Below are 14,078 nucleotides of genomic sequence, written 5' to 3'. Positions count from 1 at the left end.
TCCAAAACTCGCAAAAAAACTTTCTACTTTTTATGAAGCTCTGTGTGATTACATGTATATGCTCGACCGGGTGTCTGTAGGTCGTTGAGTGGTTTCTTCAGTGGGTTGGCAACCTGGAGAGAGAGGTGAACACGTCAGATTTGGCTGACCCTATGATCATGGCCATGATGAGGTCGCGGCGAAAGAAGCGGGCAAATGCACAAAATTTTCGAAAATGGCGGCGTCACCTGTAGTTGATGCAACTTTTTGAGGCGGATTTCTCCTATCATTCCGGCTTCAAATGGTGTTGTATTTGGGTCTCAAGGAGTAATTATCATTTTTCTTTCTTGAGAGGTAAGTAGATTTTAATTATAACTGAAAAATCTTGCATGAAATGTATTTAAAGTGTTACAGTCATCACTCTCCGATGGAAATATGTGGGGCAAAATTTTGACTATTCGCCCTGTAAAATTGCCTTTTTTTACGTGATCGATAACTTAAAGAAACGTGTAACGTGGTCACAGAAGAGCTTATATGTGTAGGAAAACATTGTAATTGAAGATGATTTTGAAGAATCGATAGTAAAAATGATCAGTCCACTTGAGTATGAAATATCTGCGTTCTCGTGCTCGGCACATATTCTGCAACAGGCCTAGCAAACAGAAATATCCACAATGAGGGAAATGAGAACTTTCACAAACAAGAACTTAGGTTTAATTATTTAAATAAGACTTAAAGCCTGCCTACTGCATAACGGTGGTTAAAATGCAGACAAAGGATAAAATAAATATGCAGACTGCAGACTTTTTAAGAAATATCCCATTTCCTTTTATAGAGAGCTAAGTGCTCCGGTTAGCCTGAAATATACAGCTCGTATTAGCCGATGTAAGGTTAGCTCATTCTCTCTATGACTGAAAATTGGAATATGACATTCTTAAAAAGTCCGCAGTCTAGTCTTGTTAGACTTTTCTTTAAACATTTTGACATACAAGGCCCTCTCTCTTCTTACATAGGCCTCTTTCATGCTGCTTAAACCGTAGGCTGGTAGTTTGGAGTATATTCAACTTCCCATGGGGAGCTTCTGTGGAGGAGAGAGTATAAGGCCCCATTTATATGGTCTTAAGTACTGGAGACATCCCTATCAGACCCTTCTGAGGCAACTTTATCAAGTTTTTATGTGAAATGAAGTTGTCCCTCCAGGATTACTTAAGCCCTTTTTCATATTCCAGTGCTCAGCTATCATTCTTTGTTTGGCTTCCTTTCAGTCATTTGATCACTGCGAGGTTTTGTGAGTTAATTTTGATTTCTTCATACGATGAGTTGTCCCAGGTAGGGCAGTCATAGTATTTTGATGAAAAAAGGTTACCAGGCCTACCAGGGTTACCCTGGTTATGTTGCCAAGGGTGACTTGTGTTTCACTTTCTCAACAAAATGGTGAAAGATGGCTCGTTCAGGGTCACTGGGGCAAGGGCTTTCTTGGTTACCTAAGACCAAATAAGGGGCCTCACTGTCGGCTGGAATCATGTATGCTTATATAACAAAATTTGAGTTCCAAACTCTGGTCAACTTGAGTTCCTATTGCTGGATCTTATTATGTTTACAAAACTGGCACAGTTGATCAGCAAAATTTGAAGTTTGATTTATTTCAATTCCTAAACAATATTGTAACTTTTCTCTATCTAAGGATCCAAAAATGCTTCATGCAGAGTGTTTGTTGTAGTTTGTTTGATACGCTTCAGAAATTTTATTTTTCCTTTGTGCAGGTGAGGGTGCTGAAAAAATTTCTTTATGTGAATCTGAAGACCTCAATTCAATGCATTGATACTGGAAATGAGCTATTCGATGTTTTATAAATTATGATATTAGCACCATGTACATTACCGCATTGTATCTGCTTGGACGGGACTTAGAAGGTGGATGGGGTTGGATTAATTAATTATGAGAATTACTTTTTCAATCATAAATACATATTGAGTTCCTGGTGCTAGATCTCATTAGGAAATTTATCTTTTAGTTTACATTTTCTGTTAAAAAGAGTTAGGGGCGATGTAAAGACCAAAGAGGGAAGGGAGGTGATATAAACATTTACTCCAATTTTCAACTGGTGATTATTAAGAGGAGTCTTATTTAATCTTTTTAAACCTTAGGTTACCATCCTCCACCACCTTTGCAAGACCATTCAAGCAGGCCCCATCTCTGGCAATACACGCAATCACCATGGAAAGCTATCCATTTATTGTCATCGTACTGTCAATTAAACATTTAAAACCCAATCTTGTGGGTTTTTTTGGTTTTTTTTTTTTTTTGTTATTTGCTGAAAATGTACGCTTATCATTCTCTTGAAGCCAATAATAAACTCATCAATACAAAAAGCAACAGGGAACCTGGGATGGATGGCGCTGGGGAGAAATCAGGCTTTGGGTTCATGGTTACAAGTAAAACCTCTGTGACACTTTTCTCTAGAATATTTCTTTGTAGGTCAGTTTAAACTTAATGTAAAATAATTGTTAAAGCTATCTTTATTTACATAAGATTTATGATGAAAATTAAAAGCATAAAGTATAAAGAAAATAACTGATTATCATTTCAAAGAGAGGCAATAAAGCTATTACAGTTTCTCAAGACAGATACTATTAGAAAACAAGGGGTTTGGTTATAATAAGAGATCACCTGATATTGATCTTTCCAGCTTTGTCTTAACCTTCCTTACCGGACTCTTTGTTTTGGCAACAAGTCATTTTCGCTTAACAAGTTTCTCCTGGATAAGGTAACTGTTATTGCCAATGGCTTAGCATAGGAAATGTCCCTGTTTGTATTTTCTTTCCTCTTTAATTCACTTGCTGCTTGGAACCAGATTCTGTATTTTTTAGTTCTTTCCATATAACATCCTACGCAGTTTTCTTTTACAGCCTATACAAGTTTAATTGAACTCACTGTGATATTAAAAAAAAAATTAGAACCCAAAGCACCAGTTTAGGATACCTTTCTTGTCAGAGGTGCGAGACGAGAAATAGCTTTGCACTGCATGCGGACACCCGAAGAAACAGATCCGCTCCGATCTCATATTTGACGAACATTTTGACATGAAATAACGCACCTTTCTGCCAAGAGGTCTCATCCATGTTATTCTGAATATCATCCGTTTCATCTAGGTCTCCCGTACAGTGATTTTATATCATTTTACCACTTAAAATATCCACACGTCTGCTCGGCTTGCGTCAGTTGGTTGGCCTCGCTGAAGAAAATGTTATCGTTGACAGTTTTGCGGATAATTTAGCGCAGAAAAATAATTCCTTGGTACATTATTTACTTTAATTTCTAACCCAGCATATGACTTGATAGTTCAAATGTCTTTGTAAGGGAGCATTTTCCATCAAATACTTTCTCATATTTCGAGGGATTCGAGTATTGATAAGCGTTACGTTATCGTCTACAAAATGAAGGGTTTAAACCCACTGATCATTTTTATGCATATGTTAAATGATTCGTTTTCATCACCATTCAAACGTTTTAAACCATATCAAGATCATATTTTTGCGTTCATGTTGTTCATTGTTAGGTTTTCCAGATATCGCCCATGAAACGAGCACAAAGTTTCACATTTAAATCACGTTTTCAATACACCGATTCCAGAAAAAACCGGAAGTTGCACGCAAGCGAGGCTTAATAGCCCTCGAGCTTTCAAAATGGCGGGCGAAATGCTGGGGAAGAACGAAAAAATTCGAATGTATGTAGGTTAGAGCTAGTTGTCTGGAGCAAATGTGGTAAAGAAAAGGAAAAGGGTTGGACACAAGTGTTGTGCGGCTGCAAACTCTAATAATCGAAGCAAAAACCGACCTGATTTATCATTTCCACGACTGAGTTTCCTTCGGACAAGCTAGCCAGATAAACAAAGAAGAAAAAAGTGGGAAACACATATGCAAAGGGGAGATGTCTATTTTACCTCGTAGGAAATAATTTTTGTTGTTCCGAGCACTTCTTGCCAAGTGATTTTAAACTGAGTACACTTTTTGAAACTGGAAGCCGTACCCTCGGCTTTCCCTCGGGCAAAAGTTGATGAGGAATCTCTGCGTAGAGCGAAATATGTCATGCATCTGAGTCTAGCATATGAATACCCATCAGCTTCAATCAACTTAGGAATTAATCAGTTTTCATGCCTCTGAGGTAAACAAAAAACGTTTCCCAAAAACAATGTTGAATGTGGAAGAACATTAGTGATTTAAATACAGCCATTGATGAATTTTGAATATTTTTTACTCGCTTAATATTTCAGCAAGATCTGGCTTTTAGGTTTAATGTTTAAGAACCAGCAGTGTCAGATAAATTATTGCATGGGCCAATTTCCTGTACTTAATGTTGGGGAGCCAGCCCATTAATTATTTACCTGAAGTTTTTTTAGGCTGAATTTGAAAACATAAGGTGCAGAATAGACTGCAGAGAGACAAAAGGTCAGACACCCAAGACCTGGACACCCAAAAGTGAGCTTTACTCTGAATTAAAGTCTGACAACACATTTTAAGGCCTTGTAGGAATTTTCCTTATTGTCGTAGATTTGATAGACAGCTTGTACTGGCAAGTAGGAAGGTTATAATCTTCATCCCTTCTATGCAACCGAGTAAATCAGAACTGACTATAATTTTAATACCAATTTTCTAAGGAAGACCGTTTTCCAACCATGAACCAGAACTGCAAATGAATGAATGGATGGCATATATTTGAGGGTGTAACTCCACTAAGGTTGTGTAGAGTTGTTAATCAACCCTGGATAGTGAGCTATTTGCTTGTAAACTGGCAGAAAAAAAAAGTTATCTGATGTTTATTTGTCATTTGGTAGTGACTTTAAACAGAGTACATGATATTGTTCATCAGTGGTAATTAAATATTTGTTGATTTCCACCGTACTGAAATTGTGCATTATGTGGCTTCATGTTCTATTTTCTGGCACAGGGTGTAACATAGAAGGACACATGTTAGAGCTGGTGTATAATTTTGACCTCATTGAGAATTTCCTACATTGTATGATCTTATAGATTTCCAATTGTTTTGAACTATTTTGAAATATTCATTCAAATATTCATTACCACAGAAAAACTAGAAGTAGCTGAATTCTCTCATATTAGACGCTGGACAAACTTTTTGGACCTTTGATATACATTATTTATTCTGGCTTTAGCAATAATCACATTGTGTAAGGCCATCTCTAAGCATTAGGTAAGCCAATTCATATATAATATATTTATCATAAATTGTTCAATATTCTTTAGCATCTCCTTCCACCATTCTATGTCCAAGGCAATTTGCTCATTAAAAATTTGCAGTTACCTCCAATTTATAGCCAGGAAATTCCAAAGTCTGTCCACAACAAAGAGTAGTTGTTGTACATGGTACATCATAAACTGAAGTTCATATAACTCTTGTTTACTTTTAAACCAGTGTCAAACATTTTGCATATTGATTTTATAAGGCAATCTTTCATGGTCTCACTATCCATAACAATGACATTCCTAGCTTAAATTATTTCATGAAGATTGCTCTAACTTGGGTCTGTAACCTGTGTCTAGCTGGGGGACCCTGGGGAGGCCCCCAAATTTCCCTTTTCTCTTGAACAACAAAAATAGCATTTTGTCACTTGCACCTTCGTCTATCCCTGTTGATGCATTATTTCAGTGTACTTGTCCATTACTAGTTGCTAGTTTTCTAGGCCATCTTTCATGCCATGTGACCGATAGTCTTTGTTACACTGTAGTACACTTCACTGATAATTTTATTGGTGATTTGACTGATGAATCAGCTTTGTGATTGCGTCCTACCCTGTAACGCAATGATGCTGTCACTCTATCGAACCCTTGCTTATACCATTCTTGGATTCTTGGCGAGTAGATCGTTGTCTTGTTTGATACTCTGATTAGCATCTTTTGAACTGAAGGATTTTCCTTTATTCTCTAACACCGATTGTTAATTTATGAAGAGAGATTGGATGTTCTCTACCTTGAGAAGACTGAAGTTGTCAGTGAAAAATGAATCAGCCGTAGGAAATTTGTTCAAGTGTTTTGTTGCAATATTCCCGATATCCGGCACAATTTTTAAATTTACTTCCCTATGTTCTTTCGAGCTCTTGCTTCATCAGTTTTACTACTTTAAGCTACTTTAGCTTTAGTAAAGTATTCTTCGGGTCAGGGTCGTAAACTTTTACAATTTTCATTTCATTCAGATTCTTTTTCCTAAACCGACCATGAACAAAGTTCTTTTAGGCAATAAAAATGGTGAGAGCAGGTTGTTTTTGCGCATATTGGAGATCGAGACAATCGAAGGATGGAAAACATACCCGTCTAAAAGTTCCTTTATTTTGCCCCTTCGGTTTATACGGCGACTTTTAAACCAGAATTTCGATTGGCTGAGTGTCAAGTTTTCAATGTTCTTCGCTCACACTGACGCCGGGAATATCATCAGAAGAGAGATCGGCCTTTCTTCTTCGTTCGCCATGTTGCTTTATTTACCGCAAGGGCTATTAAGCTTCGTTTCGGTACAACTTCCGGTTTTTTCTGGAATCGGTGCATTGAGCGATCTCGAAATTTTGCGTGTTTTTGAGCCTTTTGACATCTAGGTTTTGAAAACCAAAGTATTTTTAGACACAATATTAACAGGTTATCTTATTCCTGTGCTCTGTTGATCGCTTTCTTTCAAATTCTTTGAGTAATCATCGGATGAAAAACTTTTCTGGTGTCATTATTTTAGCGGCCATAGAAACTTCACTGGCCGGCTCACGAGTGACGTCATAATGGCCAAGATCATCGGGCGCGCAATCGCACTGCTACGCAAGCGAAGTTGACCTCTCCCTCCTGTCAATTCATGGGTTTCTTTTTCTTCCCTATATAGGTATGGGGCTCCGCTTGGCGGCCCTTCGGGCCGCCGGAGCTCCGCCATTAGTTACTCAATAATTTCATTCTAGTCGTCAACTGTAACAACCAGTGCTAAAATCAGTCAGTCCTTAAAATGTTTTGATAAGGAGTCTTCGATTTAGCAGTCACTCTATTATCAATTTGCCAAATTATATTCACTTTCTTAGCAATTAATTTATTTATCAAGACACTGTGGTCAGAACAGCAGAGTTTTTGTGCAGCATGTAAATACAAATTCATTTGACCTCTTGTTGTTTGTTGTTTTGAAATGGTTAGAGAAAATTTTGAACAATACTCAGCAGCCAGGCTGCATTTTCATTGTGTCATTCCATCCAAGAGATTTTGTCCAGTTGACTTCCGAAAAGCCTTTTAAACTACCACTCTAGGTTATGGCTGCTCTTAAGCCATATTATTTTGAGCCAAACATGCTCCAGACTCCGGAATGATAGCATTGAAGATAGTGAAGTGCAAATACATTTTGCTGATCTTGTAATGCAAGTCAGTTGCAGGTTTTTCTCCTTCCTGCCAATTTCGAGTCAGACGGAATGAAGTCACATAAACACGGCCCGGATGCCCAGTACAGTTTCAAAATGGTGGACTCAGAAGTCACTTCTTTTAAGACAAACTTCTTCAGGATAGCAGGCACTTCAGAGGCTGAAACTTTGGTGAAAGGAAAAAGGTGAATGTTTACTTGCTATAGACAAGGACAAAAAAATAAGCTTTTTGGAGTGACCTTTTAAAGTTGAAAACAAAATCCCTTGACTTCTGATGCCGAGTTTCATTTTTCACTAGCTAGAAAGGAAATTTTTGGAAAAAATTGTTCTTTACAATTCGACTGCAGAAATAGTTTAAAATATACATGCACATGTAGAACAAGAATGACTGAAATGATAAGTCATCTACTTTCAGAAGTGTTCCCACACTCGTGGAAATTTACTGTATTTCCTCAGTTGGGCCCCTCCCTCTGTTAAGAGTCCAACCTGCCCATTTATTTTTACTTGTTGAACATTCAGTACCCCTGATCAGGGATAAAAGCAGAATTATACCCTCCAGTGCTGCTTGCCCCACCCCCCACTCTGTGACAAAGATTTATAGACCCATCCATAGAATTCCCTCTGGACAACCTGTATTAAAGTTTAACTGCAACCCTTAAACTACTGAAATTGAAGTTTTGCAGGTTTTTTTTTTTTCTGAGGGCAAAAAAGCATACAATGTACAGATGTATGAGATTGTCATGTGGTAGTAAGCTTTTCCCCTCCCCCCAAATTACTCCCATGCCAATCTATTTTTTATTCTAATGATCTAAATGGCAGGGTGTTGTCTAGAATGTGAAACCAATCAGGGCTGCATGTACATGTAAGCGTAGTCCTGTATCCCTTAGCCCCAATCTCTTTCTTTTTCCTGTTTTGATCCATATGGTGGGTGATCATAATTTATTACAATGTAGAAGTGAACCAGCAGCTCAGCACTCTTTCAGCCATAAATTTCTAAGCCTTTGCAGTTGAGGTCAAAAAGGACAAGTTCCTGGTGGCGTCAACGATACATACAGATCATCTGATAATTTTGTACAATACCAATACTTTAAATTGGAAGTATTGATCCCGTTGAGTCTCCATTCTAATAGGTAAGTCTTTCAAAATCCCCTTTTCAACCTACAAATTTCAGTTTTGATATGCTAAATGTACAGTACATTACTATTAAGCCCTTCTCCCAAAGAGCTTCCCCTTCTTACATACATTTATGGGCAAAAGTCAGGAAGTCCAGCAGGGGTTTAAAGGAGGAAATACAGTAAAAACATAAAATATAACCAAATGAAATGTTATCCACCTTAAAAACTAATTTACTTACTGAGCCCATGAAAGCATTTTAAATTATTTACATCTCTGTGGTATTTCAAACTTAAAGCAGAACTTGGTTTACATCAAGGAATGCAATGACCAACTCAAAACTAATCCTTAACTGGGGGAACCCTGGGAAATAATAGTGAATCATGACAAGGTACATGTAGGAGAGTGGGGGGCAAGGGTGTTGGAGGGGGATTGAGGAAGTCACTCTGTCCCATTCTGAGGTGCCCAACCACAAAGAAAAAAAGTGGACGGGTTTCATGAAGTAGTTTGTCTGGTGTGAAAGGACTGATGCTTTGAGAACCTGTCAAGTCATAATGAAAAGGGTAGTAATCAGTGATCTATCAGCTATGGTCTGATTCAACTGGTTTATTTTTGGTGAAGTTTGTGTTGAGGCTGGTTGAAGAACACCATGTGAGTTCCGTTGAGGTCAAGAAATACCGTAGTGACTACTGTGGGTGTGAGTAGTTGTTGGTATAAGTTGAGTAGTGTCTGTTCTTTGTAAGTTTGGTGGTCACTTGTTGAATCTGTGTTGTTCTATTCTTGGCCTGCACTGTCACGCAATAAAAAAATAATTTCAAAACCATTCTGTGGATAAAGTTAAGAAATTGTGATGTTATAGGAGATTGGTAAAGAAGGCACTTCTCCAAGTTTTAAGTCTGTACGTTTTCCTAAACTTCAGATATTCATCGAAACATTTTGCACAAATTTACAGAGCCCAGTATGGAGCTGCCATGCACCTCCGTGGGACACCAACATGGCGGCCGGAAAATAGTGCAAACATCTGGAACTTACTTTGTCTATCTAGGCGACTGATTATCTGTACTAAACAAACAAGCATTTACATAAGCACTTTTCCTAGTACTTTAACTTCTCGATGGGCTAAAAATCATGAGACAAGTATATATTTTTTGACAAACGCCTTCGTAGCTTTATGTCACGCACCGTCATAACTCTGAAATTCAAAATACGCTGGTTTCCAGACGAAGCAAGCTACTGAGCTGAAAAGTTGTAAACAGATATGAATTTACCCCCTCTTGCATGTATGCCTGACGAGGATAAAAACTTTGGTGGCTCCTTAGGTTTAGATTTTAGAAAATGATGACATCACATTCAAGCCAAGGATAGGTGTTTATTTGAATGGAGTTAGTTCAGTAGTTTGGTCTAGTTTTTTTTTTTTTTTTCCAAGGTATACAAAAGGGAACCTTCCCATTTTCTCCATTTATTCCCTGAATTTTCTCTGATTCTGAAAAATTAAAAATTCCCAGGCTATTTTGGATCCTGACCTGTGACAAACTATAATAACAGTGCATCATTTAACAAAGGAAAAAAAGTGGCGTATTTTAATATTTTTCTGCCCTAACATTTGATGACTTGGGGTAACCTGCAGAGATGCCCTTGGGGGAATTCCCCTTAAGGAACCAGGTTAAGTTTTGATGTGATCATTGCATAAAACACAAGTGTTTACCTGGTCCTGGATTGCAAAAACAAAATAATCATTATTCTAGAATAAGCTTATGGATAATATCCTCCTCCTGTCTTGTCCTGAGGTATTTTGTCTTCAGCTGTTCTAAAGAAGAAAAAGAAAAATGTAGATACTGTACAAATGTTCATAGTTTAGTGGCTAACACTAAGTGAAATACACCGATGACACAACTGTTTTTGGTAAAGATATTTGGCCTGTTCATAAGCTGCTGCAACACTTTGAAAAGTGTTCTGGTCTCCAAATAAAGCGATCTAACTCAGAAGTACTTTGGTTGGGATCATTACGTCAGAGAAAATATTCCATTCTAAATCTAAAATTAAGCAATGAGCCTGTCTATGCCTTGGGTGTATATTCTTCATATGACAAGTGTAACGATAGATCGTTCACTAGGTTAGAGTCATAGTAACGCAAGTGTGTCACATGATTTTGTAATCGATATAACACCTTTTTAGATAGAATAAGGCGCTGTGTCAAGTGTATTCTAGGGAACACTCGATTCCATTAAAGCACTTTAAACAGTTTTCTATGATCTGTTCGATGTCGAAGCAACAAGGATCTTACCACTGAAAAAAAAAAACTTCTTTGAAAAGTTGCCTAAACTTAAAAAGCACTCAACATTTGAAAGTTTCAAGACAATTTATCTATCTGGAAGAGTAAACTTAGTCAAAACGTTGGCAATATCCAAACTAACTTTTATCTGCAGTGTGTTAGACAATCCAAATAAGTGTACCGATGAAGTAAACATTACATGTACATATGGACATACAAGAATCCAAAACTAAAAAAACCAACTATAATAATTAAAAATAAGAACAAGGGTGGACTGTAACATGTTAGATTTTACGTTATTCGATAAAGCATTAAAGATAGTCTGAGTAAAGCGCTTGTGCGCTTATGATAAAAGTGCATGGAAATTTATCCCACGATCCTCACATTCTAAGGTTGGCAGCAACCTTCTTTTCCAGTGTAACAATGATGTTCAATACCTAACCCCTGAATGAAAACTTACCAAAATTCTATCGAGATATAATTTGCCACTGACAGAAAATTAATAATGCTGAATCAAATAAAATGGAATAATCAGGTTATTTGAGTAAACAAGACATCTGTTTTTTTTTTCCCTGGTTGGAAAAAAGTTGGCTTTGAAAATCTCTTGTGCATTTTCAACAACGAAAGTAACACCTTGGTGCCTTTTAAAACTTTCATGCATAAATACTGTACAACGTCAAGAGTAATTTTTTACAGTATTACAGCCTTCTATCTGCAATACAACATAAATGGAAAACTATGCTAAAGCAGGAATGTCTCTACCATCGAATGAAATGTACCACTTTCAATCGAAAAGTTCACATGCAAAACAATTTACAATACTTTACTCAATCACCAGCACTTCCCTCACCAACTGCAACGAGAAGACTCACTGAATGCCGCTTTATCTTTCACGAAACGGTTATATTCAACTCTCTCGCCAGTTGAATATTTTGTACCTTTCAGTCCCTTCAATGCTTTTCCAGAAGAATGGTACAAAATATTAAAAACAAATATAAAGAAGAACTCTATCTTCTCAAAAGCTCATGATCTAATCCAAACTGATTTCAGTTTACGCATTGAAGGGGAAAAAGTCAATTTCCAAAATCTTCAATCAAAGTCGTTATATGACAGTTTTGTTTCAAAGATACATGTATCCAGTATACCAACAGTGCAAAAGAAATATAAAAGAGCTTTCAGCATGCACACATCCCAGTTAGACTAGGAAAAGATATATCTACTGCCCTTCAAAACAACACTGGATACTAAATTAAGAGAAATTCAATATAAACTATTATCAACAGGATCTTATACACAAACAAGATGCTAAGTAGATTCTCCCTTTTGAGATTTTTGTGAAAAGGAGTTAGTGACCGTAGAACATCTTTTTTTCTATTGTACAACGAAAAGTGTTTATGTTTTGGGACGATTTAAAGGTTGCTCTTAATTCTTTAATTATAACTGTTAGGTTTGATATCAATGATGTCCTTTTTGGGATTTTAAATATGGATAATACAAGCATTCTAGTCAACTACGTCCTTCTTGAAAGGAAATATTTTATTTAACGCTGTAAGTTAAATAAGGGATCTTTTTCTTTAAGGCTGTTAGTTGATAAATTTTAAAAAGTGATTCAAACCGATGTTTTATTGTGAATAAAAACAAAATCCATTTCAAGTGAACATTAAAGTTGATAGCCGACGTTTCTGCGTCATCGTGACACCATTCTCAAGGCAAAGTAAATAAATTAATGTAACAATTTGATTTCTATACTTTTATAGTCTCTACAAATTAGCATACTAACAAAGGATCACAAGTTCTTTAAGTGAATACCTTTGCGCAAATCAAATCCGTTTGCACGTTTAGAGATGGCTTTTCTATAAAAGGCATCTCCTTAATTAGGCAATCGTTTTATTTCTAAGATTCCCTTAATTACTCTTTATTTTATTTAAGTTGAATTAGTTAACGTAATCCTTGTAATGTAGTGCAGTGTAGTTTTCTTTGTAGTTTGTAATTAACGCAATTATGTGAAGTTTATATGAAATAATTCATATATGAACTGCAGTTGTAGATGAAAGTGAAGAATGATCGTCGCAGTAAATTTTCCAATTTAAGCAATTGGAAAGAAGAAGCCTGAAAAAAATCAGGGCTTCAACGGGATTCGAACCCGTGACCTCCGCGATACCGGTGCGATGCTCTACCAACTGAGCTATGAAGCCACATATTGGGAGCGAGGCCACTTAATTGAGTTCATATCTTCCCGTGAGGAGTGAAATGATGTGAAGTTTATATGAAATAATTCATATATGAACTGCGGTTGTAGATGAAAGTGAAGAATGATCATCGCAGTAAATTTTCCAATTTAAGCAATTGGAAAGAAGAAGCCTGAAAAAAAAAAAAAATCAGGGCTTCAACGGGATTCGAACCGTGACCTCACGGGTTCGAATCCCGTTGAAGCCCTGATTTTTTTCAGGCTTCTTCTTTCCAATTGCTTAAATTGGAAAATTTACTGCGACGATCATTCTTCACTTTCACTTTTAATTAACATAATTGTTGTAAATTTTGTAATGTTTGTATGTACCGATCTGTATGTTCTTGTACTATATGGTACCTCTAAAAGAAAGAAAGAAAGAAAGAAAGAAAGAAAATACAAAAAAAATATATTCACTTCCTTTTCATGTCACAAATAAGATAAATATTATCTGTGTTTTAATATCTACTGATGTCTAATACCCATGCGTGCGGAAATACTGAAGATACCACGGCTCAAGGGGTGAGGGGGCAACATTCGCGAAAATACTGTGGTAGGGGGGTACTGAAAATCACAACATACATGATGATGTTTCATACCAGAAGCATATCACCTAGGTGATATGCTTCTGTTCATACAGAACGACGTTAAAGAAGCTAGCTGGGACTCGATCAAAATGAGAAGAAATACAACTTACTACAGTAAACAATCTAAATAAATCAACTGTATTTTGTTTGTCCATAACGCTTACCTGCAATCCGAGTTCAATCGCTCGCCAACAAAGCTCTCCAGCTCCCAGCGAAGTTTCTTCCCCTGAATATACAACAGGTACATTGTGATAAGCAGAAAGTCCTCCATACGAACAAAGCATGAGAGTACTACAACGAAAGGTGTTAAATACACAATAAATAAGAACAAATTAACCTTTATGCCTGCCTTTTTTCAGCCTCGTTCAACTTTCGCGGTTCAACAACATGGACGAACTGTTTTGCAAAGAATGCTGGGAGAGTTCACTCACCTCGCGCGCTAGCCGCGCGAGTTGTTGTCGCTTAATCCACTTTCAATCATGTGCCTTCACAGATTGATATTTTAGT

General features: G+C 36.9%; 1 protein-coding gene across 1 annotated transcript; it reads right to left on the bottom strand.

Moving 5' to 3' along the window:
• Positions 1-9,820: 9,820 nt before the first annotated feature.
• LOC149107730 (uncharacterized) lies at positions 9,821-13,855 on the bottom strand. Its single transcript, XM_089295883.1, has 2 exons — positions 13,736-13,855; positions 9,821-10,287 (listed from the first exon to the last, which is right to left on the bottom strand). The coding sequence occupies exons 1-2, from the start codon at positions 13,853-13,855 to the stop codon at positions 10,222-10,224; spliced, it is 186 nt and encodes a 61-aa protein (XP_089152009.1). The 3' UTR covers positions 9,821-10,221.
• Positions 13,856-14,078: the final 223 nt, after the last annotated feature.

The sequence above is a fragment of the Orbicella faveolata genome, unplaced genomic scaffold, assembly GCF_042242905.1.
Source record: "Orbicella faveolata isolate gen_17 unplaced genomic scaffold, um_ofav_v1 contig_26, whole genome shotgun sequence".
Taxonomy (NCBI): Eukaryota; Metazoa; Cnidaria; class Anthozoa; order Scleractinia; family Merulinidae; genus Orbicella; species Orbicella faveolata.
Note: the sequence above shows the minus strand (reverse complement) of the source record. Positions and strands in the feature narration are given on the sequence as shown.